Below are 26385 nucleotides of genomic sequence, written 5' to 3' on the forward strand. Positions count from 1 at the left end.
ATGCATGAATAAGATAATGTTAGTTTTATTTGGAAATTATGGATAACCGATTTTAATCCTATGAGAGTTTGTGAAGGAATCATTTCAAAATCAAAGAATGTTCGGGAAAGCAATTGATCATAGGATCTCTAAATTATAATTATTTTCGTTAAGAGCTAATATTGAAATTATCTGGTTAAGAAATTATGAAAATGCCCTTGAGGGATAAAATAGTCTGAATTGACCCTAAATGAGATAGTACTTTGAGAATTTGTACTTAACTCGATTAAGTACGAATTTAATTGTTAAGATCCTGTCTTTGTACAGAAAAATTTATAATATTCCGTTTGTAAAATCTGAGAAGACACTTGACCCGAAAATATTCGAATAAGGAGTAAATATTTGAAGAGTAATTTATCGGAGGTATTCTGCTGACAGAATTGTTCGAAAGGACTGAAGTAAATGATAAGATTAAATTAAATAATAAGACCGGATGGAAGGAAATGATTGAAATATTCTAGAATTATAAAATGACCAAATTACCCCTAGAATGGAAATGACTCAAGAATGTCACCAAGCTCAGGAATGAATAGATATACTCAAGCTTTGAAATGAATAGAAAAAAATGTTAAGAACCAAAATGACCAAAATGCCCTTATGACCTAGAATAAGTAAATGTCTTTGATTAATTAAGAAATCCAAATAAACATGGATGTTGTGCTACCAGTAAAAGTTGTGGAACGCAACTTAAGTGATTAAACAACGTTAGTACTATATCATTACCTGAATGATATAAGTATCACTTGAATGTTTGTTCATCTTCTCAAATTTGGATCGATGATAATTCTGGAAGTACTTGGCGCAGCTCAACTCTAGAGCGCATACAGTACTAATAAGTGGGTAGTCGTTAGTCAAATCAACCACGAATACCAGAATGACTTTATTATATGAATAAATTGAAATGAAATGAAGTACAACCTGTATTTGAAATTCAGAAACGTCTGAATTATTCTGGAAAACTTTAAAGTAATCGGGATAGACTTGCTTACCAACGAACTAAGTAACATCAATGACTAAGGATTAAATAGGTGATTTGATGAGTTTGGAAACACTGTTGAACTTACATGATGAATTGTCATTATGGGTTATGAGCCATGGATCAAGTACGTCAGTATTTCCTGATATTGTTGAAACATGGAAATGAAATAAAGACCGTTGGAAGATTTATTCAGTGATGATTATGGGGATGATCTATGGATCTGCACTATGGTATTAAAGAGTGAATACACTGGAAGGATAATGAATTGACTTGTTGACATGCATCAGTTTGAGAGTTGTGTAACTCGAGTTGTTTGATAATATGATCGATAGTCGTAGATTATAAATGACTTGAATCTTCGATTCTACATTTCATCTAAAATCACTTCGGTCATGTGAAAAAAAAAACAAGTAACGCAGATGGAAAAGATTCTGAATATCTCATTTGGTTCAATTGGGCTGAAATCCTATGAATTTAAAGTATATTCCTGAATACCCCTGATTGTTTGGGTAATGGAATCACTCGCAGTAAATCTGAATTTAGAATTATTATGTATAAAGGTTCCTGAACGTTTTCCTAAAGCACACGAAAATATAGTGGGATTCTAATGTATCAACATTAAATGTCTGGCTAGATCGGTTAGTAATCGATTCTCCTCAATAGGACCTTGTTCCAGGAATTCGTTCAAATTTCATAAGTTTCATGTTATCCAAAATGATAACTACAATGGCCTCTGGAAATACTTGGATTCTCTAGTGTGTTCCCTACTTATTACTGAACTGTTTTATTGGTTTTAATATGTGGTACACCAAATTCATTGGTTATTGTTTTATGGATGCACCAATTTTATGTGACAATTTATGGGATATGGCTGCTATCTAATTTTTGTTTTGAAATGGTATATGATTACCATGTTTTTGGATTTATGGAATTTATGTCACGGTGCAATTGAATTTTGGAATTGAATTACGATGGAATAGCTCTGATCAAGCTAAATGGGCCTAATGTGACTCTTGAGGGCCCCAAGATGTTTCATTAGGTCGACTTTCCTTTGCTGTGTGCTTAGGGTAAGCTATATGGACTTATTGACTTGGGCTTAAGTATACAAGCTTCATATCCTATCCTTAAGTCGGCTTTCTTTTTGCTATGTGCATAAAGTAAGCTATATGGAAAATAATTTTTGGGAACTACTGATGGTGTACCAGAAAAGGGTTTAAACTATGATTTTCAAAAGTTAAACTCTTTTACGAAATTGTGAGATTTACTGGACTATGATTTGTACCTATTATGATTTTATTATACTGTTGGAACACACTAGACATCTTATTCGATCTCCTGAAAATGTCATACTTTGAAAGGTTTCTTATGAACTGGGATTCATGGCTTCTACTCGATGAACTTCTAAGGGAACCCCAAATTATTCTGCAAGCTGGTATACGTATGATTCAATAAGGAAATTATATGGCTTTCCATTTATCTACATGTCATGTAGCATCATCTGGTAGTTCTGTATTACTGAGCTTTCCAAAGCTCACTCTATTACTCACCTTTTCAGGTTAAAACAATTGTACCAGTGCATCTATCGACTTCAGTAAGGGAGTTCTTCCGGCGTGGTTGCAGAGTATGGTACTTGTGATTAGGGGGCATGTAATTGTATTTTGATTTATATACGAGTTTGGAAATCTGTTTTATTTTTAAATAGTGATAAATGATTTTATAAGTTTACATGTTCTGATAAAAAGTTTTAAAATTTCTGCTATTTTTACGGTGGGTCGCTCCGGTGGCCCTAATGTGACTTCCCGAATCGGATCGGGCTACCCGCATCGGTCTGAGGGGGTTACATTTAGTGGTATCAGAGCTATGGTTTGAGTCAAAAATTTTCAAGTTAGACCGGCCGGTCGAAAGTCAAAATATGTCTGATAAGTACATGCCCCTAGACTACAATCGTGCCTCTCTGAGCTGGAACTACAAGGTTGAGTCAATATCTGTAACGAGTAAACTTAAGTTTTATCCGTTAGGACTCTATCATTACGTAAAGGAATACCAGTAATATTTGTCTAAATTTTGTAAAGTACCACCCGAGCTATGTGAGATTTACTTATCTGAGAAATTCTGACCCGACTTCAGAAATAAAAATGAGATATGTTATCGCTCTAGGAGCCTATTTTGTAACCAAGGCTGAATTGTTTTCACAAGGATAAATTGATCTGGTGATTTTATTGGAATGAGAGAGAGTTGTGATGATAATGTATACTCAGTTGGTTAAGGATTAGTATATGATACATACTTGTGTAAAAGCTGCTTGAATATATGAAAGAACTGATAGAAGTTTCATATCTGCAATTCTGTGACATGAATGAATTTCGAGGATGAAATTCTTTTAAGGAGGGGAGAATTGTCACACCCCAATATGGGGTTAGATTTCTTATAGTTTAAAATGTGAAATGATATAAAGTTGGTTGGAAAATAATTGTCTTATTAGACCATTATTTTATTAAATAGATTGAGGAATATATAGTAGGTATAAATGGACAAATTTTTGGGTGGATTAGATTAGTGATAATGGCATTGTCTGGAACCCATTGCTTCCAGCTTTCATTTTCGGCAAGTATCCTCCAAGCTGGAAATCAATTAAAGAAATTAATTGCTTTGTCATTTTCCAACAACAATATCCATTTTTATAATAAAATAGAAGGTGACCTTATGATTCCATTTAAATGGCAGCAAATATCACTGATTGTTCTCAACGAAACTTTTGGTTCTCGGTTCCAATGATCTGGACGACCGTTGAGAAATAGTAACGGTGGAGATGTTCCCAACAACAAGGCGACCAACATATCTCGGAAGTGACTCTATCCATCGGCAAACAAAGGAGATCGGGGAAGTTGAAGCTTGCGATGGACGAAACTTCTCTTGTAGATTTACGATTATCCAAGGAGTTTCTTGATGATTGGAGTCCGTATTCTTGACGAGGAGACCAAGATGCTTAAGTGGTAGAGTTACGGGTTAGACCGACAACCGGCGACGGCGACCATCGTGGTGGTCAACACGTTTGGCTGTTGGTCGTTGAAGCTTTCCTGCTTCACTTTGAGAACACGGTAAAGCTTAAAAAGAAAATTGAATATATTAAATGTGTTGAAGTATAAAAGTTAAGCATTTGTTCAGAGCACACGTGATTTGAAAGAATTATTGATGAAGTGAAAGAAAAGGGTAAATTACTAGGTGAATCATCCAAGTTTAGTAAAAGTTAACCTTGTTTTCTAGTTTCCATATTGTTATGATTATGACATAATGGTTTCAATAAGATCAATTTAGTCCTTGATTTTAGTAATTGAATATATATAATGGCTCCATAAGTTTTTAGTTTTATCAATTTGGTTTCCAAATTTTTAATTAGATTCTAATAAGTTATTTTTTTTATGGCAAGGAAAATTATTGGAAGTCGTATTTTTACGATAAATTATCTGTGTTCGTTAGAAAAAGATTGGAAGCTAGAAATAAAGTTGGTGAGCTGGAATTTAAGACTAATATTAGGGGTTTTGTTGATATTTCGATTTTGAGGTTCGTTTCACCAAATTCAAACCCGGTAAGTTGTTTTTCACTGATTAATCATTCGATTCGATCCGTTTTTCGGAATTAAACCTCGTTTTTTATGAAATTTATATTGATATGTATCTGAGGAATTATTGGAAGTTGAATTGAAGATCAAAGGCGTTCGAATGGAATTTTTATGGTCGATCAGTATTGCACGGAAATCGAGGTAATACTTTACTACCTCTTTATGCTTTATGGAACATGTTGATATTGGTAAATGCATGAATAAGATAATGTTAGTTTTATTTGGAAATTATGGATAACCGGTTTTAATCCTATGAGAGTTTGTGAAGGAATCATTTCAAAATCAAAGAATGTTCAGGAAAGCAATTGATCATAGGATCTCTAAATTATAATTATTTTCGTTAAGAGCTAATATTGAAATTATCTGGTTAAGAAATTACGAAAATGCCCTTGAGGGATAAAATAATCTGAATTGACCCTGAATGAGAGAGTACTTTGAGGATTTGTACTTAACTCGATTAAGTACGAATTTAATTGTTAAGATCCTGTCTTTGTACAGAAAAATTTATAATATTCCGTTTGTAAAATCTGAGAAGACACTTGACCCGAAAATATTCGAATAAGGAGTAAATATTTGAAGAGTAATTTATCGGAGGTATTCTGCTGACAGAATTGTTCGAAAGGACTGAAGTAAATGATAAGATTGAATTAAATAATAAGACCGGATAGAAGGAAATGATTGAAATATTCTAGAATTATAAAATGACCAAATTACCCCTGGAATGGAAATGACTCAAGAATGTCACCAAGCTCAGGAATGAATGGATATACTCAAGCTTTGAAATGAATAGAAAAAAATGTTAAGCACAAAAATAACCAAAATGCCCTTATGACCTAGAATAAGTAAATGTCTTGGATTAATTAAGAAATCCAAATAAACATGGATGTTGTACTACCAGTAAAAGTTGTGGAACGCAACTTAAGTGATTAACCAACGTTAGTACTATATCATTACCTGAATGATATAAGTATCACTTGAATGATTGTTCATCTTCTCAAATTTGGATCGATGATAATTCTGGAAGTACTTGGCGCAGCTCAACTCTAGAGCGCATACAGTACTAATAAGTGGGTAGTCGTTAGTCAAATCAACCACGAATACCAGAATGACTTTATTATATGAATAAATTGAAATGAAATGAAGTACAACCTGTATTTGAAATTCAGAAACGTCTGAATTATTCTGGAAAACTTTAAAGTAATCGGGATAGACTTGCTTACCAACGAACTAAGTAACATCAATGACTAAGGATTAAATAGGTGATTTGATGAGTTTGGAAACACTGTTGAACTTACATGATGAATTGTCATTATGGGTTATGAGCCATGGATCAAGTACGTCAGTATTTTCTGATATTGTTGAAACATGGAAATGAAATAAAGACCGTTGGAAGATTTATTCAGTGATGATTATGGGGATGATCTATGGATCTGCACTATGGTATTAAAGAGTGAATACACTGGAAGGATAATGAATTGACTTGTTGACATGCATCAGTTTGAGAGTTGTGTAACTCGAGTTGTTTGATAATATGATCGATAGTCGTAGATTGTAAATGACTTGAATCTTCGATTCTATATTTCATCTAAAATCACTTCGGTCATGTGAAAAAAAAAACAAGTAACGCAGATGGAAAAGATTCTGAATATCTCATTTGGTTCAATTGGGCTGAAATCCTATGAATTTAAAGTATATTCCTGAATACCCCTGATTGTTTGGGTAATGGAATCACTCGCAGTAAATCTGAATTTAGAATTATTATGTATAAAGGTTCCTGAACGTTTTCCTAAAGCACACGAAAATATAGTGGGATTCTAATGTATCAACATTAAATGTCTGGCTAGATCGGTTAGTAATCGATTCTCCTCAATAGGACCTTGTTCCAGGAATTCGTTCAAATTTCATAAGTTTCATGTTATCCAAAATGATAACTACAATGGCCTCTGGAAATACTTGGATTCTCTAGTGTGTTCCCTACTTATTACTGAACTGTTTTATTGGTTTTAATATGTGGTACACCGAATTCATTGGTTATTGTTTTATGGATGCACCAATTTTATGTGACAATTTATGGGATATGGCTGCTATCTAATTTTTGTTTTGAAATGGTATATGATTACCATGTTTTTGGATTTATGGAATTTATGTCACGGTGCAATTGAATTTTGGAATTGAATTACGATGGAATAGCTCTGATCAAGCTAAATGGGCCTAATGTGACTCTTGAGGGCCCCAAGATGTTTCATTAGGTCGGCTTTCCTTTGCTGTGTGCTTAGGGTAAGCTATATGGACTTATTGACTTGGGCTTAAGGATACAAGCTTCATAGCCTATCCTTAAGTCGGCTTTCTTTTTGCTATGTGCATAAAGTAAGCTATATGGAAAATAATTTTTGGGAACTACTGATGGTGTACCAGAAAAGGGTTTAAACTATGATTTTCAAAAGTTAAACTCTTTTACGAAATTGTGAGATTTACTGGACTATGATTTGTACCTATTATGATTTTATTATACTGTTGGAACACACTAGACATCCTATTCGATCTCCTGAAAATGTCATACTTTGAAAGGTTTCTTATGAACTGAGATTCATGGCTTCTACTCGATGAACTTCTAAGGGAACCCCAAATTATTCTACAAGCTGGTATACGTATGATTCAATAAGGAAATTATATGGCTTTCCATTTATCTACATGTCATGTAGCATCATCTGGCAGTTCTGTATTACTGAGCTTTCCAAAGCTCACTCTATTACTCACCTTTTCAGGTTAAAACAATTGTACCAGTGCATCTATCGACTTCAGTAAGGGAGTTCTTCCGGCGTGGTTGCAGAGTATGGTACTTGTGATTAGGGGGCATGTAATTGTATTTTGATTTATATACGAGTTTGGAAATCTGTTTTATTTTTAAATAGTGATAAATGATTTTATAAGTTTACATGTTCTGATAAAAAGTTTTAAAATTTCTGCTATTTTTACGGTGGGTCGCTCCGGTGGCCCTAATGTGACTTCCCAAATCGGATCGGGCTACCCGCATCGGTCTGAGGGGGTTACAATTTCATATCATTAAATGTTTTGATTCTTTGTAATATACTCTCTCATTATCTTCGTTTTGTTGATATTGGAAATTCAGTGAAATAATATACGAGTCTTCACTCAATTTAGATCCGATTTAGATTTCAGTATAATTCAATTCAAATTAATATAGTAAAAATCTAATTTAATTTGATACTGCTTGTCAGGTTCATCTGGTATAGCCTATAGGGATAAGTGGAGGATTACACTGAGTCGGGGATGGACACTGAAATTAGAATTTTCTTCGGTTATTTATTTATTCATCTTGAAATTTTACTTGTGTCCAATCCACATAAAAGAGTTATTAATATATGTGTGTCGATCCTAAAAAATATTTCTGAATTCGTCATTAATAGGAAATAGTTCAAATTAATTACTCTACAAATATAATTCTAATAATATGAAAATTCAAGAATTTAACTAAATTTAATTTTATTTAAATCGTTTCACTAGTATGAAAATTAAAGTAAACAATTCAATAATAAAAAGAATGAATTTCTATAATAAAAGGACCAATTAGATGCTTTCATCAAATATATTAGATTTAATTATTAGTCAAGTGAAGCCCGGTGGAATGATATATGAAATCATTGAACTTGTAAGCTAAGCAATATATATATCTATATATATTGTGAACTTTTCTGATCAGCTTCCTTGATCTCTTAATCATATTCTGGTGTGTTGTCTTCTAACAAAGAAATCTAATTTTACTGGATCCACTTTTCTGTTAATAATATATAGAGCGAAAATGACTTGCAAAACAAGATGAAAAAACCAGAATTGGTCCCAACATCATTTCTGTCGGTGGATTTTGATGCAAGAACTGGGATGGATGGCACACCACATCACCCATTAATAACTTTTCAATACTTTTTGTTTTTCTAACACCACCATTTTGCTTTGGTGAAGTGTATTCAAAGCCATATACATATAATGCATTCAATGTAAAAATAGATTTTAACTTGTATGTTTAATGGGGATTATATTTATAATCGCTTGAGTTTGACTTAGTATTTATAATTTTATTTAGTTAATTTTAGTCTTTTTTTAATTAACTTATGGATCAGAAGTTGAACATAATCATGTCATCAGCATACTAGTAAATGATACTTATGCCGGAGTTCGAATAACATGCAATTTAACTCTTAAATTTTCATAGGGAATTTACAAGGGGCTGTTGTATTAAAAATTACCACAAGTATATTTGGGAGAGATTATACCTTAAAAACTCTTAGTTGTTCTTTGGTAAGGCTCTTGAAGCAGGATTTTTTATCCGAATAAAAACTGGTATCCTAGACTAAGAAAGGTATATCCGTAAGCTGGAAGTAATTTCGGAAATCGCTGCACAAGTGCAAAATGAGAATCAGTTATCGGTTCTTTCAGAGTGTGAATTTACTTCAGCAATTGATATTCAAGAGTAGCTTACCAGTCTTCTGATGTATGAGTGTGTTTAGGAGCTTCATTTGATGTGATCATGAGCTACATCAGTAATCCGGTACTGCAAGTGAAACGACCTTGGTACCTTTAATCCGAGAGTCATCCTTGCCTCCCAGTTTCACAACCAATCTAGGCAAATCACTTCCGCAGATTTTTTCTGCAGAACCAATGCCCTGAGCCTTTGAGTAACTTTCTCTGCCAGTTTTTCGAGAGGGTTTATTCTGAAGTTTAGGGGATATGCCATGGCTTATTTTGGAGTTTCTTGAAGCACTTCGTACCTTTGTTGCAGCAGATGTTGATTGTTGAAGAGTTCTAGGAGGTGCCTTGTTTGAGCCACCACTTGGATTAGTGATTTTTGCTCCAGTTTTAATAGGTGCTCGTGGGTGGGAAGGTACACTTCGAGTTCGACTGTGTCTGGATTGTACCTGCATTCATCACAATTTCACATTGCTTATATACTAGATCAGCCAATTTCAGATTTCATCATAGAATTGTATGCTCTTGTGCTGGAAAAATGAAGTCGGTTTCAACCAAAATCACTTCCGATACGGAACAGGTCAACATTTCCAGAAGTAAGAACTAACCCCATTGGAAAAGGCAAGTTTTGTTGATGGCGGTCGAAGGCCTGATGATGTTTTTGTCGCAGCTGGATGAAATCCGGTACTTCCATCCGAAACTGTTCTTTTACTTTCATCAAGCGAACCAGTAACCTCAGCACCATTTCCCAATGACGGCCGGCAGGTTTGATGACTCCAAGAATCTGAACCTTGTTGCGCATCACTATCTGCAACGAGTCCTTTGTGAGAGTCAGAACCAAGGGTAGCTCTTTCAACCTTAGACCTTTTATTAGCAATAGACGTTGATGATGAAAATGATGACTCCGAGGACCATTTACCGTATGAGCTAGCAACAGACATACTGGAATGGAACTTGATAGGAGACTTCAATAAAGTTGAGAGCGCTGAAGGTCCTGCTCGACTTTTACCTGCGGCTGCACTGTTGGATGCATTGGTGGTAGTGTAACCAGAGGAAGATAAGTTAACTAAGCTGGAGTCATTATTTTGTTTAATCATATCCATGGAAGAAACATAAATCATGGAAGAGGATAGGGAAGAAGATCTGGAAGACAGTGTAGTCCTAGGCACAGTATTTCTTGAACCATCCAAAGCAGGAGTTTTTGATATTGTGGTCCCTCTGCCTACAACATCATATGGAGAGCAAATTAAACGGAAAATATAAGCAAGAAAGTGGAAATCCGTCCTAAACCTCCACAACCACATCCTTGCATCAACTATCCTAATCTAAAGAAAGTGTAGTTTGAATTACCAGTCACACTTTTTGCATCCTTTTCTATTTTGATATACTTAGCACCCAAGGAAGCCCCCTTGCCCAGTATCTTTGGTGTCTTATGAAGAGATGAAGTTGATACTCCACTTCTACCAACAGACTATAGGGTCCGGTTAAAAACAAAATCAGAATTTGCAGTGAATATAACTCATGTGGTAAAGTAGCAATAATTGGATGTTCATAGGCAGAATACTTGCCTGTGAAGTTTGGGGTCGGGCAGGAACCTTCTTCATTGTCTTCCCAGGATCTTTCACCATGTTTGGCTTCTTAGGAGCAGCTTTCTGCTTCACCTGAAACAACAATATAAAGTCATTGGAGAAATAAAACAAATGGACTAAGTAATGAAACGGGGGTGGACATTTCTTGAATCTACCTTGTCTTGATTAGAGTACTCTAACTTCGAAGCTGAAAAGAGAGGAAACGGAACTTTCAGTTTGTGATATTTCTTCAATCATAGCTAACAAGCTATTAGCTAGGTATCTAAACCAAAAATAAGAATGCTTCGAAAATACTGCGGATACAAATATTTCATGAAAAATGAATGGAGCAATATAGATAATGATGCATACTCATTTCACCTAATGCTCCATCAGATCATACATCTTCTGATCAAAGGATGAATTAATAATATCCTTTGAAGTTCTATTTTGTAGTATCAAAGCAAACCATTGGGTCAATTAAAGCTATACTTACATGACACAATCCTTGAATCTCTTGTTTCCAATTCCTTTTTAACACTAGAACCTGCATTGCCAGGCACTCTTTTAGATTTGTGGATTGAAGCTCTTCTATCCTCATTGAAATCGGCCTTGAGACCTTCCCGCCTCGAAATTTCACCGAAGGACACTGTCGATGAGTCACAAGATCGGTTCACATCCTCTCGACTGGACAACTTCTCTGACTCAAGAAAACCTATAAAACAAAATCAAAACAGGAAATTCTAGAGCCATAAAGCGTTAATTAACATCAAGTAAAAACAGAAATCCAAGAATTCGTACCTGCACTACAAAAGAAAGAGCTATCCCATGTCACACTTTTGTGTAGTTTAAGTCTTTCATTTCCTCTTGTCTCGTCTACCTCTAACTTTCCATCTAACTTTCCATATTCATCAAAACAGCCTAATCAGATTTCTATTCAATACACAATCCAGTTTTTTTTCAGATAAAAAAGAATCGATTATTGATCAATGTGAAGCTTTATTCGAAAAGTTTTGTAAAAAAGTTATCCAGAGAAATCAATGAAATGTGAAAAACTGGCACAATATCTATGAATCGGCAGCTAATTATTGTGATGAACCGAATAATTCCATTACTATACCAAAATCCATAATTAATTACCGAAAAGGAAGCTAATGCTAATTGAAATTTACATTCAGAAAAGAGAGGGGGAAAATCCACCACTGATTAATTCGAAGCTTTATTGGAAAATTTTGGTATGAAAAAAAGTAGAGAAATCAATGAAACATGAAAAATCAAGGACAAATGATGACGATGATGATAAATGGAAACCTGAGAACTGATCAATGAGAGGCGAATCAATGAGGCAATCGTCTTCTGACGAAACGTCGATGAGGCTCAATCCTTTGGTATCGAAACCGCTTTGTAACTTACGATCACGCATTTTTGAAAACGGAGATTTACAATTAACAGATGAATCAAAAGAATTTGATAATGGAGATGGAGAATTGGAGGTGTGACGAGAGCGAAGAGAGAAAGGAAGAGGAAGTTAATTTTGTTTTTAAAAAATGGGGAAATTTAGGCGGTTCAAAATTATATTAACTAATTAAAGGATTAAGAAAATTAATCATAGAGTTGAATGTAACTATCAATACATTGCGTTGTAACTTGGTGATTAAGTGATATTAGCAGTTGGATTCTCCGTTTTAATAAGATGATGAGTTCATACTTTCTTCCTTTGATGTATCACGTATCTTTTGATAGGGTTATACATGTCTTCTTTAATCCCAATCAATATTGTAAAATTTAAATCGATGATCGACCAATTTAATATTTAAATCAACAAACTAACTATATAAATCAACAATCATAATGTTATCCATTTGACTCAACAATCGACCTGTTCCAAGTCATGTAAAACAGAATGTGCATGAGAAGTTTCCTAACCGATGTCGTTACCGGAATATATTACATGCTCGCCACGAGCTCAATCCTACGATACCCACACGAGATTTAAACAGTTCTTTGAAAAATGAATCTATTCCAAAGAACATATGATAGACAAATAATACTACAAAATAATAGCTTACCAGATAAGAGGATGCAAACCCATCCGAGAAGTCGGTCCTTCACATACGATGGACTATTTGGAAACTATTTGTTGTGGTGCCGAATTATGATATAGATTGAGGATTTAGATAATGGAACTTGCAGAAGAAAGGTGTGACCGCGTGATCTCTAATCGGTGCCTTGCATTGGAACCATCATATGGGCCTGTGATAACAAGTGTTGCAGGATGTTAGAACTAACGAAACAACCCTTCTTTGGTATAATCCTCAAGATTATAAGGCAAAGGACAAATGTACTGATTGAATATGATACATCATAGCAACAACGAGCGAGCACTCAGTTCCAGAAAAAAAAAACTCAAAAACAAGAGCCAGAAACCATATACCAATGATTTCAAAAGATGAATGAAACTTGTTTTTTCGAGTAAAATGAAAAGGGAAGTGGATTTCAAAATTCGAGGTTAAGATGCTTGGTGTTGATATTACTTAGAAGCAGACAAGTTGCATGGATCACATAAGGGATCAGGACCAGCTAAGATTTCATCTTCTTTTGAGGTATAATAGACCAAAATTGCTACATTTTTTAATGGTGATAATCACTACAAAAGAAGAGTTTCTTTTCAAGTATAACTAATATTTAATCCGAACGATACTTTAAAGTGGTGTGGTCCTGTTGGCACGAACTTAGCCAGAGATGATGAAAGCACTCAAGTAAAGAAGCTGGCAGGAGTAAAAAGATGCAACTAGAAGCAAAAGCAACGGTGCCAACAGCATGCAGAAAAAATATAGAGAAATATGCCACGGTTCTTTGGTGTAAGGGTAACCAAAACCAAAGCACCATATGAAGATAGAGAAATATGTAAGAAAAAAAAAGTGTTATGCATTGACGTGTTAACAAAGCAGAGAGAGAGAGAGAGAGAGATTACTTGAGAATTCCCATAATTAACGCCTTGTGAGAATGAACCTTGATGAACAAGCTGCATAATATTTTAAATTGAAAGATCAGATCATAACATATAATTTGAGTAAGCATGAAGTTAATCTATCAAATAGATAAAGGGGGGAATCATGACACTAAAAAATATATAAATTTACAAGACTAAGATTAATAAAGAAGGTATACTCCACCTGGGCATTTGGGCTTGGTTGGACATCTTTCTTTGCAGATGCATCTCCACCTTTAGCCGAGCCCTTGGCATCACCCTGTCAATTTGCAAACAAAGCCATGTAAGAGAGGTAGCCTGGAGGAGACACTGAGAGATGATAAAATATTTAATAAAGTTGCAACAATATTCGTAGAAATCCTTGACTCACCTCCATCTACAATGTCCCAATTGACCATAAAACGCACCAGGAAGACAAAAAAAAAGTCGATCAGTTGACTGAAAACTTAGTAATAAAAGAGAATACCAAAGTATTTAATCCCTTAGTGTCGGGAAATTGCATGTAAAAGAAAAAAAAACTTAGATGTCTCACATATTTTACCATCCATAAGCTAAATTTCTTTACCAGTATTTCATATAGACTATTACCATATAGGGTGATAAACCTTTTGGTTCTAAAACGAAATTCAATGAACAGATGTATTATGTATAAGATTGTCATACTCAAATGCCCATTAAACTACAAATAAGGAAATCCAACTGAATTACTCAGGTGGCACAATTAATTAATTAAATAGGATAATAACCCTTTCTCTCTTAGATTAAACTTACAAAATTTAAGATCCGAAACTATTATGACTTTTTTTAGTTACCAAAAAAATGGAAGAGCTTGGAGATAATCACCTCTCTGTACCGGGAAAGGTAAATCTTAAGCGGGTCAATGTAATCTTCAAACCCCAAAGTCGCCATAGCCCAGAGCAGATCATCCCCGTTAACAGTCTTCCTCTTCTCTCTCCGACACTTATCGCTAGCTCTGTACATCAATTCATGACCAAATTTCCGAATTACACAAAAAATTTCACATATAGAGCTAATAAATTCAGTTAGAACAGTAAACCAAAGAAACGTACTCGCTGGTGATGAAGCTGATAAACTCGGAGACGCACTCTTGAACGGTCTCTTTAGCATCTTTAGCGATCTTGCCATTAGCAGGAAGAGCCTTCTTCATAATACGGCTGATGTTAGCGATAGGAAGATACCTGTCCTGTTCTCGCATATTGGATTTCGGGATATGATCGCCGCTCTCATGACTTCCTGCGCCGCCGGGACTCGTCGGTGCCTCGTCCATGGAGTAAACCCTAACTCAAACAAGTCACCGACAATCATAATAAAGAGAATTTAATTCAAAATCCTTCAATCTCTAAACCGAAACCCTTAAAATGATTACACAAAGAGAGAACGGAGAGTGAACTGAAGCAGGGAAACTTTACCTTAGTAGAAACGAAATTAAAATAAAGAGAAAAAGGGCGGGAGAGAGGGAGATTGGATAATGGGGAAGAAAGAGAGGGAATCCGACGCTGGAGAAGACAGGAAAGAGGAGACGACTCAGATGGAAAAATGAGTTTTATCAACACCGTTCGTTTGGGGTTCTCGATTTTCTCTATTTATTTTTGTTTTTTTATCAAACAAACTGGTCTTTTTGCACTATACTTGTATAAATTTGGTTAAAATATCATGTCAGTCCCCGAAGCATTGTAGTTAAATGTATCATGAAATTGAACAAATTGATTGATGAACATTTTTGACATTGTAGGGGGGGACAAAGCCCTTACTGGTCCCCTAGCTTCGCTCTTGGCCTATTTGATCATAAAACTAAATGGAACATTCATTAAGGAGAATAAAATTAACGATGAGCAGTACAAGACGAGCATTTCAATAACATAATGATCTGACCAATCAGTCCTGTAAAGTATTTCGTACTCTGTTCTCATGTGAAAGAAACTACTCCGATGAAATAAAAATGTCACCACCAAAACAAAAGTGATTCAAACAATCGTCTAAGCAAATTTTCTAAAGCCGAACACTAAGTTTACTGAGACACGCCCAACCACTTGGAGAAGTTCTCGAACTCGGTGTAATCACTGTCAGAGATCATGGTTTGATACCACGCTTTGCCGGCCGACTTGATTGCGGCTGCTTCCTCCTGAAAGGTCCGAGAGACGAGGCAAAAGGAAGAATAATAGAGTCAATAAACTAACATTGAAATTGAGAAAACATAAATCAAATTCCGGAAACAACTTAAATCCTATAAAGATGCAAACATCTGAACCCATAATTTGAAAACAACCATAATCATCCGAGTGAGGAAGATAACTAAAGGCTGCCATTACTTCATTTTGAACACTAACAAAAAAAAGGAGACCAATGGTGCAATCAGGGCTCATTTCGAACCAAAGGTCATGCCCAACATAAGGTGGAAATACAAATGCATAATACTCATATGGCATATGGCTTAAACTAAATGGTTCCAATCAGATAAACATATATAACAAACCAAGAGTCCTCCCACCACTTATCATTCTCTCAACAAAACATCATCAAACAATGAAAATGGAGAAAGAGTACTCAAGAATATCCATAAGTAGAACAATCATAAAGTTATCATATGAATAGCTTCGAAACATGATTCTGAACAGTTTTTGCAGCATCAATAGCACCTTATTGTATGGTACAACAATCGATCAAAGACTTAATAAGCATTAAGAAGAAAAAATGGGTTCCATTAGTCATATAAATCACAATCAAGACCAGGAAACAAAGCATCCAAAGACATGGAATAGTAACTAAAAGCACATATAATTCCATTGCATATACTATAATGCATCGGGCTAAACCACATAAAAGTGCAACTATCAAAATCGATAAATTCAAAAACATATAACCGAACCCATATACCTTAGAAATAGGCTTCCTCTTCTTGTCAAGCTTCTCCTTCTTAGCCTTAACACGTTGGGCCTCAGCCAAAAGAGACATCCTTTTAGCTGTCTTCGCATACGGGTTCAACTTCAGCATAACATTCAAGTTCTTGAGTGGATTCTTCTTCATAGGTGCCCTCTTGACCTCCTTCTTGATCGGCTTAACGACAGACTGAACCTCATCAGAGTTAATGATCCTACCAAGGTCAGCGTTCACCATCTTAGACCGAGGTAAAACGTACCCCTTCTTCTTCTCTGAAGGCTTATCAAATGACCCGTAAATTGAGTCAAGCTTCTCGTAAGCAGATTTGGTCCAGATAATGAACCTTCCAAGGTGTCCACCAGGAGCGAGTTTCAACAGATTAAGCCTCTCCACATTGACAATCTCGACACCAGGAATGTTTCTGAAGGCTTTAACGAGCTTTGACCCTTCGGTTCCGTAAACAATCAACGGACCTTTTCGAGAAATGTACCTACGGTTCCTCATTTTTCCTTTTCCGGGTCGGATCCCTTGGCTGTCCTTGGCCTTTTCAACATCCGGATACGCTCCAACCTGTTTCAGAACCTTAATTGCAGCTGACGTCTTCTCCACGCTCTCAACAGCGTCCGATATGACCAGAGGCATCTCAGGGACAGCCTCAATGCGGTGACCACGCGCCATTACGAGGGAAGGAATAGCAGAGGCAGCAATGGCAGAGGCGACGGCGTACCTCTTCTGGTTAACATTGATTTTACGGTGCCAGCGGCGCCAGATCTTGGTAGGAGCAAACATACGACCACCACGACACATGTTTCCGAAGGCACCTTGGCCGGCACGGTGGGTACCGCCACCCGGAACACGCGGGATACGTGAGACGGCGCGTCCGGTTCCCCACGATTCAGCTGAAGTTTGATGACCAGCACGCTTGGAGACGGCGTAGGGTTGGCGGCGGTTCTTGGATATGTTGTCGTGGACGAAGGTGACGATGTCGGGTCGGATCGAGGCTTTCATGACATCAGCCAGAGGGACAGTAGGGGCAGCGTCGGTGGCCATATCGGATCCTATGGTTTGCACCGAAACCAGAGGTCGGGCGGCGGCGGCTGCCATTCAATTAATGTCGTGGGAGAAAGGGGAGACGAGGAAATGAAGTAAAATGCTATAAAGTGAGCACTGAGCAGCAGCTAGGGTTTTGAGTAGTGTGGATGTGTTTAGTAAATATGATATGGTTCGGGTTGTTTGGATACTGGAAGTATTGTATTCCATTAGTGAATGGGCTAATCTGGAACAAAGGCCAACTTATGGTCGTAATTTTATTGGTAATGTGCTACGAAAACAAGAAAATCGAAAAATTGATTCAAATCATAATATATGATTTAATTTGATTTAAAATTTTCATTTTATAGTTCGGTTGAAGTTCGAATCAGAATAACAAGAGCAAAACAAGTTAAGGTGCTCGAGATGAGGTTAAGTACCTTGAATGCAGAGATTGATAAAAGGCAGGTGGATGTGGATACCGAATAGCAAAAAATCATTCACTAAATTAAGGTGTGAAGCCACAACCTCAAAGGCAACTTATTTTAGACTAAAAGTTTGTGATAGTGAATCTCATGAATAGGGATAGATCGACCGTTCCCGTAAAAATTTTAAATTTTTATATATTTTATTTTTTATTAAAAATATATTTTTATTTTTTTAAAATTTTATAAATTTATTAATACTTTAAAATTTTATAAGTTCATTTTGGTAGCAAGAATATTGACATGGCATTGGCCTCCACAAATAATAACGTTTTTGCCAAGCCAGCGCTTTTAAAGAATAAAGTCATCCACCCCAACATGACGCATTATCTTTCAACAAAATTGGGCTCCTCATCTGCCAACCACAGTGTTAATGGAAGTTCCACTAAACTCGTTCAAATAAATAATTTTTTAAATAAATTATATTTTACTTATTCAATTAAAATTTTGTTATAAACGGGTTATTTTGTCATAAATTTGAAACAAAGTGATATGATATAATGTTTTTAGAATAAAAAAATTAAATTGATAAAAAATTTTAAATATGAAGGGTTGAATTTGTTGAATAAAGATTGCCATAACGTTCCCCCCAACACTTCAACGACGGGCGAGAATCGGTTTGACTAAATTAATTCGAGAAGAGATGGTGAAATTTAGGTTTGAAAATAATTTGATTTTGGAGTCACCGTCAACCTTTGGATTAAATAGGTCGAACACCTAAAAATATCTTTTTAATTAATTAAAAAATCATTAAAAGACAAAAAACCGTATGTGTTTTAGCAAAGATTCATTTTTCAAGAGTTTGAGAGTTGATTATGCATGGAGAAGTAAAAACACCTTCGCAGCGCCCAACTTGGTACCCAAACGATTATATGTTGTCTAAACAATGGAATTGTAAACTCGAATATATATTTAAATTGTGATCCACTCATTCATTCGAATTTATTTAAAAGGATGTCCTTTCGATTCAAGAAAATCAATAGAGATTGTCATCCTTTAGAGTTAGGATATTAATTTGTCGTTTGTCCCAAACCAAAACAACATTGCCTTTGAAAATAAGAAAATAAGAATATGATGACAAATAACAAATGTAGTGGGTACAAAAAATTATAGAGTGCAAATATATTTTTATAGAATAAAACTGTTTATTTATTCTAACAAATTTATTATTATTTTAAAAGAGAAACCACGTCATTTTGTACAAACAATTTTTGAAAATGCACTCCCTCTATAGTTGAGAGACATTTTCATCGATTCCCCTCACAAGATGTTTCTTTAATTTTATTGATGATATATTTTAAAAGAGTGTAGTATTTTTTTAATCTTCAAAGTATGCTCGGATGACAAAATCTCTTTGTACGAACAATACTCGGAAATACACTTCCTTTATAATTAGAAAATTTTCTACGGATTCCTTTCGCAAAAGACATTACCTTAAATTTTGAAATATCAAAATAAAATAAGAATAGAATGGGATAAAAATAAAATAAAATAAAAATAATAAATGAATAAAAGCAAGATAATAAAATGAAAAAAACACCATGAAGAAAAAAACAATTGAATATAAAAAAGATTTTTGTGCAAAAAATCCTCAAAGAATCACTTCGCTTGTAGTTGAGAGATATCTTCATAGATTTCCCTCACAAATGGTTATCTCATTGATAAATTACATATATTTAATATATTTAAATGATATTTAATGAAAAACAATAATAATAGTGAAAATACGTTATATAAATTATAAGATGCACGTGCATATCTAATACAATATGTATACATAGTATAAAACGTGCTTAACATATATAACATGTTACAAACTTGAAAAAGGCATATTGTACATACTATATATATATATATATATATATAATATTTAGTGGGATGAGACACTAGATCCCTTAAGCAAGGTCAGAGAGTCGAATCATGGCGTTTGTGAATGGAGCAAACTGGGTTGGGAGAGTCGTCATTGCTTCTGCAGTACCCGATTTGGATTAGTCGATCAATAGATCGGATACCAGTAATTAATTAAAAAACCACACACACAATCTACTTTTTGGTAATAAATTATAATCTATATTTATAGTGTAATATTTACACATATTTATATATGAGCTATAATGTGAACATATAAATAAGGCAGTTTAAAAAAACATATCACATCAAATAAGTTATAGTAGGAAGTCAAATGGACCGTGACATGAATTAAGGAAACAAACATTTAAAAGGAAGGCAAAAATCATACATAAATTTAAAGACCAAATATATGCAGTGAAGGGTAAATGGCAAAATAAATTATAATCATGCTGTAATAATAAGAAGAAGAAAATAAGCTATAGCAAACTTTAATAAATGACAACTAATATAATAACAATGATGACATATATTTATAAGAGAAAATAATTTCATTGAACAAAAATGTCTTATAATATACGATTTTAATCAACTTTTTTTGGATTTGCCAAAATGACCAACTAAATCGCAATGCGATCGATAATCGAAGTTCGCATTGCGATAGTCGAAGTTCGCGTTGCGATTTATTCCAAATTCGTTGCGATAGTCCAAATTCGCAACGACTGGTGGTATTGCATTTATTTCTTAAGAATTTTCTCTAAAAATATAATATTCGCGCGGACGTGTCGAAGACACGTATTACCACGACCACGACCCGAGACGGACGGTGGCGGCGCGCGAGAGTTCCCCTTGTTCTCTATCACTCAACAAGGAAGTGGGAAAGCCAAGCCTTAAATACCATTCTCAATAGTGTTTCCAAAACTATGTGGGATTGAACATTACCAACACTTGTTTCCAATACTATGTGGGATTGAGCATTACCAACACTTGTTTCTAATACAATGTGATTATTCAGGAAACAATTAACAATCATGCACCTTAAAACAACTGAATCAGCAACCAATTGCATTAATATTATACGATTAAATATGTCATAATTAAAAGTCAATCTACAATCAATCGTGATTATTGCAATTTTAAGCAAAACATTCAAAAATAATATCACTATTTATGGCTCAATCCCACATAGTATTGGGAACAAGTGTTGGTAATGCTCAATCCCACATAGTATTGAAAACACTATTGGGAATGGTATTTAAGGCTTGGCTTTCCCACTTCCTTGTTGAGTGATAGAGAACAAGGGTGAGTGATAGAGAACAAGGGGACTCTCGCGCGCCGCCGCCGCCGTCCGTCTCGGGTCGTGGTCGTGGTCGTGGTAATACGTGTCGAAATTTTGGAGTATCGCAACGAATTTGGAATAAATCGCAACGCGAACTTTGACTATCGCAACGAATTTGGAAAAAATCGCAACGCGAACTTCGACTATCGCAATGCGAATATGTAAATCGCAATGCGATAGTCGAAGTTCGTGTTGCGATAGTTGAATTTGGAAAATCGCAATGCGAACTTCGACTATCGCATTGCGATTTACATATTCGCATTGCGATAGTCCAAGTTCGCATTGCGATAGTCGAAGTTCGCGTAGCGAATCTGGAAACTGATTTGCGATACCGGTGATCGCGTTACGAATGATCGATCGCATTGCGATTTAGTTGGTCATTTTGACAAATCCAAAAAAAGTTTGTTAAAATCGTATATTATAAGGCATTTTTTGTCAATGAGGTTATTTTCTCTATTTATAACTAGTAGTAATTAATAATGTGCACAATGTAAACTGGATTCCGGACAGAATTAAGTGTCTATAAAGATTAAATCAATAGAATGTGTGAAAATTAAAATTGTTATTACATAAAATTACATTACTATTCTATTTAATATTTAAATAGATATTGATATATTCGTAATGATATACTAATTGAATGGTTATTTAAAAAAAACTGACTTGTTTGTAAGAGATGAAATAATTGAATGATCTGATATGTATTTTACCCCCCAAAAAAGAGATGAAATAGGCTAAGATGGCAACGACGACTGTGACGCCTAACATAACATGGGAGACGACGCCCGAAAGGAACGTTACGAACGAGCTTCCGGTCCAAAAGGAGGCGAAGATTGTTAAGAAGAATAAGAAGAAGCCGTAAAGGCCATCTGCAAGTCTGACTGACCAAAATGTTATTGTGGCGAAGGCCATCGAGAGGATGATCAAAGATGGGATGGAGATTAGTGAGTGGGCCAATACGTATGACGATCGGCGATAAGCATTGTAAGCCGTTTCTCACATGAAAATGTATCGTTCTTGGAGGAAAACCGGGAGTACTTCGGCACAAGTGTAGAACGTTGTGGACCTGACAAAAGCAAAGAAGCCTAAACGTTCTTGGACGCCCTTTGGTGAATTGTCTAGCTTCCAAAACATGGTGGCTAAGATGATCCCGGTGACGACAACTGCACCTAATCGGATCCCGAACAGTTCAGGCATCCTTCTCGAGTTCAACATCGATCTTTTGGAGATAACTATCATTTCGATCCACATCGGATTCGCAAAAGTAGGCACCGAGGATGTGAAATTGGAATCATTTGTTGCACCAGAGACTAACTTCCCTTTAGAAATGCTTGCACTGATTGCATATTTGAGTGAAAGATCTGATCTCGTGAAGCATCCATCTCTTTGATTCTTTCTAGCTTGCCATGATTTGTTGAATTCAACTAAGCCTTTGGTTCCACCAAGAGTTTCTTCGAGCTCACGAATCAAGTCAAGAGCGAACTTGGTTTTGCTTTCCTTCTCCGGTATCGGATGCCCGAACTCCGCAAAGAAAGACGGCAGCATGTCCGGCGTGCCACCGTAAACAGTGTTTCCATGTGAAAGGAAAATCAAACGATCAAGCACGTTCAAAATTCGATAACTTGGTTGATGAATCGACATGATCACGATGCTTCCACTTTGAGCAATTCATTGCAAGACCTTAACCACCATGAACGCGCTCTTCGAGTCCAAACCGAAGTCGGTTCATCGAGGAACAAAACAATGGGGTCATGGGTTATGTCGATCCCGATCGAAACCCGCCTTCGTTCCCCTCCGGAAACACCTCGGTGCCCTTCGTCCCCCATCACCGTCTTCGCCGCACTTCGATCAAAGCTTGCACTCTAGCCTTCTTCTTTGTCTTGGAAAGCTATCGAGGAAGCCGGAACTCCGCCGAAAACATGAGCGTCTCTTCGACGGTGAGCGTCGGAAAAAGAAGATCGTCTTGCATAACATAAGCCGAAATCACCCTCAAAAGCCTCGACTCCAATTCTTCACCATTCAAAGTTGAAGTACCCTTTAAGCTATCTTTAGCAATACGATTCGCTAGTGCATCGATCAAAGTCGATTTCCCAGAGCCACTTGCACCAAGAACCGCGATTATTTCACCTTCTCGAGCTTCACCCGAGATACCATTCAACAAAATCTTCGTATTAACGCCATTAGAATCAAGCTCATCGCCGTTCTTCCCACAAAACGGGATCATTAATCCCATCTTTTTACGAACTTTAACACTGTAAGTCAAGTTATTAAAACTAAGAACGAAAGGGTTTGAAGATTGGAGTGAACAAAATGTTTGTCTATGGATTTAGGGTTTTGTCCAGAGATGGATTGAGTGGACAGGTTGAAAATTTTAATTTTTTTTATATTTTAGATATTTTATTATGTAATTAATGTTGTGATGTGATTTATATTTTAAAAATAATTATATTTCTAAAAAATGAATACGATTTAAAATTATTACGATACAAATGTGATACTACATTGCGCTTACAATTTAATACATTTTCGGATGTGAATACAAAACGAAACAATTTGAAGTCAGATGATACCTCTCATTATATTTTAGAAATGAGATTAAGATTTTGAATATTATGGTAATTTTTTTAGTATAATTTTGTGTGATAAATCTATTTTTTAAGAAATTAAACCGAGTTAAAGTTATGGGTAATAATTTAAGTTTTTTTTAATAATAATAAATGGGTTGATTTTATATAAGAATTCATGTACTAAAATTGTACATAAAATCATTTCTCTTTCAACAACCCAGCGATAAGAGAAATGGGTCTCAAATCTGTGCTTTACAACAATAACACAGATGTTGGAGGACTAATATGTAAATAAAATTTTAAAAAACCGTTATATAACTGCCTAAAAATCATCGCCGATTTTTTTCAAGGACTAGCGAGAAAAATCGCGTCATAAAATGAATATTTAAAATTCTAAATGCTTTCGATGAGACTACGAAGTAGACGACGGTGAACTGCCCGGACTAACCGTCCTTAAGAACAAATCCGACAAGTAATTCCCGACATCTTCGGGGTAAAATCTGATGAACAATGTGACGCTCCTTTCATCTCCGATTGTTGCTTTATGGCAATTGAAAAAATTCAGATAAACGGCGACGAGTTTTCTTCCAATGGATGCTTTGATCTGGTCTCGGAGCTTCGAGTCGGGTACGACGCATGAAATCTGCTTCCAATACGCTGCTTCGAAGCTTATATTGAATTTCCTGAAACACTGTTTGGCTTCCGCCGGTGTCATCGGCGCTGTTGGATTCTTAGGCAAGGAGGCGAAGACGTTTCCGAACGCTAACCGCTCGTAGTTATCCACCAACCGGTTCACTTTAGCTTCGTGCTTCACGATCCATTCCTCGCCGAGTAAGTACTGGATATTGGAATTATGGACTACGGAGATTACATGTTGGAGATTGTTGGCTAGAAATAGGTATGAAACGGCGGCGTCTTTGTAACGCTTGGCTTTGCTATCGAGTTTGCAGAGTAGGACGAGCATTAGCCAAGAAATGCAGGCGGATGTTGTAGAAGCCGGAGATGCAACGGAAACTGGGCTGTAAAAGTAGGATTCCCGTGGAGGTGATTTCGCCGGCGGTGACCAGTCGGAAATGATGTCGGTGAGAATGTTGATGTACTCGGCGAGAGAAGCGAGGTATTTCATCGAGAAGATCGTCAGAGGATGGAAATCGCCGCCTGGAACCATCGATATCGACGAATCTTTTCGGATTGTGGACTCAAAATCAGATAACAACGACCTCACTGACTCGCTGAGTCGAGTCAACGATTTGAGAGCTTGTGATCGAACGGCAGAACTTGACTCAAAGGAAAAAATCGTTTCAATCTCTTGCCGGTTATCTGAAATAGCCGTGTACATAGCGAGGAGACGGAAAATTTTCTCCTGCGGCGATTTTTTCGCCTTTGCGATTAGTTCGGGGAATCCAAACAGAGCGATGGCGCCTTCTTTTGTAATCTCTGAAAAGCAAGATTCTCTAATGGAATCCGACGAGGAAAATACGAAGTCGCAGAGGATTCTTTCTCCAGTGAAAAGCGACCTCATTGAAATCTTCATGGCTTCTAACCAGTTCTTGATTTTCAAATTCAGTACATCCCATTCCATCTTTTTGATCTGAGACGATCTTAGTTTTTCGATCCCGAGCTTGTAAATACCTTCATCGATAATCGATTTTCGAATAGAATTATAAATTTGGACGCATTCTTTGGCGTAACCACAAGCGATCATGCAATCTGCTATCAATTTCAGATCGGACATCGCCATGTAGGAAACTTCTTGTACTTCAGAGATGGAATCCCCGACGGCACGGATCTCATTATCCGGTGAAAAGTCGTAATCGTAATCTGACAAGCACGATTTCGTGGAGGTTCGTGATGATCGAGTGGAAACCGATTCCGGATCCAAATGAGCACGGTTCATCGATAAAATCTGGTAAAACTCTTTTTGAAGCCTCTTCATTGCGATTTGCAGCAAACGTTGAACTTGAGAGAATTTCTCCGAACGGGAACCTCGATCGTTAGCAAGAAAACGCATGATTTTGTGCAGGTCGTCGACGGATCTTATGAAATTCATGGCCTCTGTTTTGCTTTCGTAGAATAGAGAAGTCCTTCTAGCGTACGAAGGCCTTTCAACATCCCATTTCGCGAAGAGGGTGGCGGCGGCGTCGATGGTTTGCTCGACCGTCAATTCGGATAATCTACGGCGGTTATTCCTGCATGACGAGGCTAATGAATATAGTGTCATCGGCCTCCGTATCGGCGGCGTTTCATGGCTGAAGCAAAGGCTCCGCATTCCCTTTCGCAGCATCCTACCGGAGGAAAGTTCTTTTATTTATTTTTAAATATAAGAAACTGGAAATTCGAGCCTAAGCTTCCATTGTTCGGATGGGATTTTATAGACGTTTTAACGAACGACGTCGTTCTTCGGTTTTTAAATTACTTTTTTAACTAATTTAATAATATCTATATATACTCGGTTTTTAAATTAAATTTATTTTATAAAAGATACTAAAATTATTTTTTAAAAATACAACTTGAGAAATAATTAATGGTTCTAAGGA

General features: G+C 36.1%; 4 protein-coding genes and 1 pseudogene across 4 annotated transcripts; all 5 read right to left on the reverse strand.

Moving 5' to 3' along the window:
• Window positions 1-9193: 9193 nt before the first annotated feature.
• On the reverse strand, window positions 9194-12113 carry LOC120202736. Its single transcript, XM_039203121.1, has 9 exons — window positions 12002-12113; window positions 11492-11611; window positions 11187-11405; window positions 10867-10898; window positions 10691-10783; window positions 10473-10593; window positions 10263-10344; window positions 9731-10232; window positions 9194-9571 (listed from the first exon to the last, which is right to left on the reverse strand). Exons 1-9 carry the CDS (start codon window positions 12111-12113, stop codon window positions 9194-9196), a joined length of 1659 nt encoding a protein of 552 aa, XP_039059052.1.
• A 412-nt stretch (window positions 12114-12525) lies between these two features.
• On the reverse strand, window positions 12526-15310 carry LOC120202838 (nuclear transcription factor Y subunit B-8-like). Its single transcript, XM_039203198.1, has 7 exons — window positions 15113-15310; window positions 14753-14980; window positions 14526-14655; window positions 14053-14058; window positions 13867-13941; window positions 13665-13715; window positions 12526-12943 (listed from the first exon to the last, which is right to left on the reverse strand). Exons 2-7 carry the CDS (start codon window positions 14968-14970, stop codon window positions 12908-12910), a joined length of 516 nt encoding a protein of 171 aa, XP_039059129.1. The 5' UTR covers window positions 14971-14980; window positions 15113-15310; the 3' UTR covers window positions 12526-12907.
• A 215-nt stretch (window positions 15311-15525) lies between these two features.
• Window positions 15526-17749, reverse strand: LOC120202839 (60S ribosomal protein L4-like). The gene is made up of 2 exons (XM_039203199.1): window positions 16578-17749; window positions 15526-15825 (listed from the first exon to the last, which is right to left on the reverse strand). The coding sequence occupies exons 1-2, from the start codon at window positions 17682-17684 to the stop codon at window positions 15712-15714; spliced, it is 1221 nt and encodes a 406-aa protein (XP_039059130.1). The 5' UTR covers window positions 17685-17749; the 3' UTR covers window positions 15526-15711.
• A 4180-nt stretch (window positions 17750-21929) lies between these two features.
• Window positions 21930-23582, reverse strand: LOC120202737 (annotated as a pseudogene).
• Window positions 23583-24201: 619 nt separating this feature from the next.
• Window positions 24202-26166, reverse strand: LOC120202841 (exocyst complex component EXO70H1-like). The gene has a single exon (XM_039203200.1). The coding sequence runs from the start codon at window positions 26130-26132 to the stop codon at window positions 24261-24263; it is 1872 nt and encodes a 623-aa protein (XP_039059131.1). The 5' UTR covers window positions 26133-26166; the 3' UTR covers window positions 24202-24260.
• Window positions 26167-26385: the final 219 nt, after the last annotated feature.

This window comes from Hibiscus syriacus, unplaced genomic scaffold, assembly GCF_006381635.1.
Source record: "Hibiscus syriacus cultivar Baekdansim isolate YM2019G1 unplaced genomic scaffold, ASM638163v2 tig00009009_pilon, whole genome shotgun sequence".
In the NCBI taxonomy this organism is placed as follows: Eukaryota; Viridiplantae; Streptophyta; class Magnoliopsida; order Malvales; family Malvaceae; genus Hibiscus; species Hibiscus syriacus.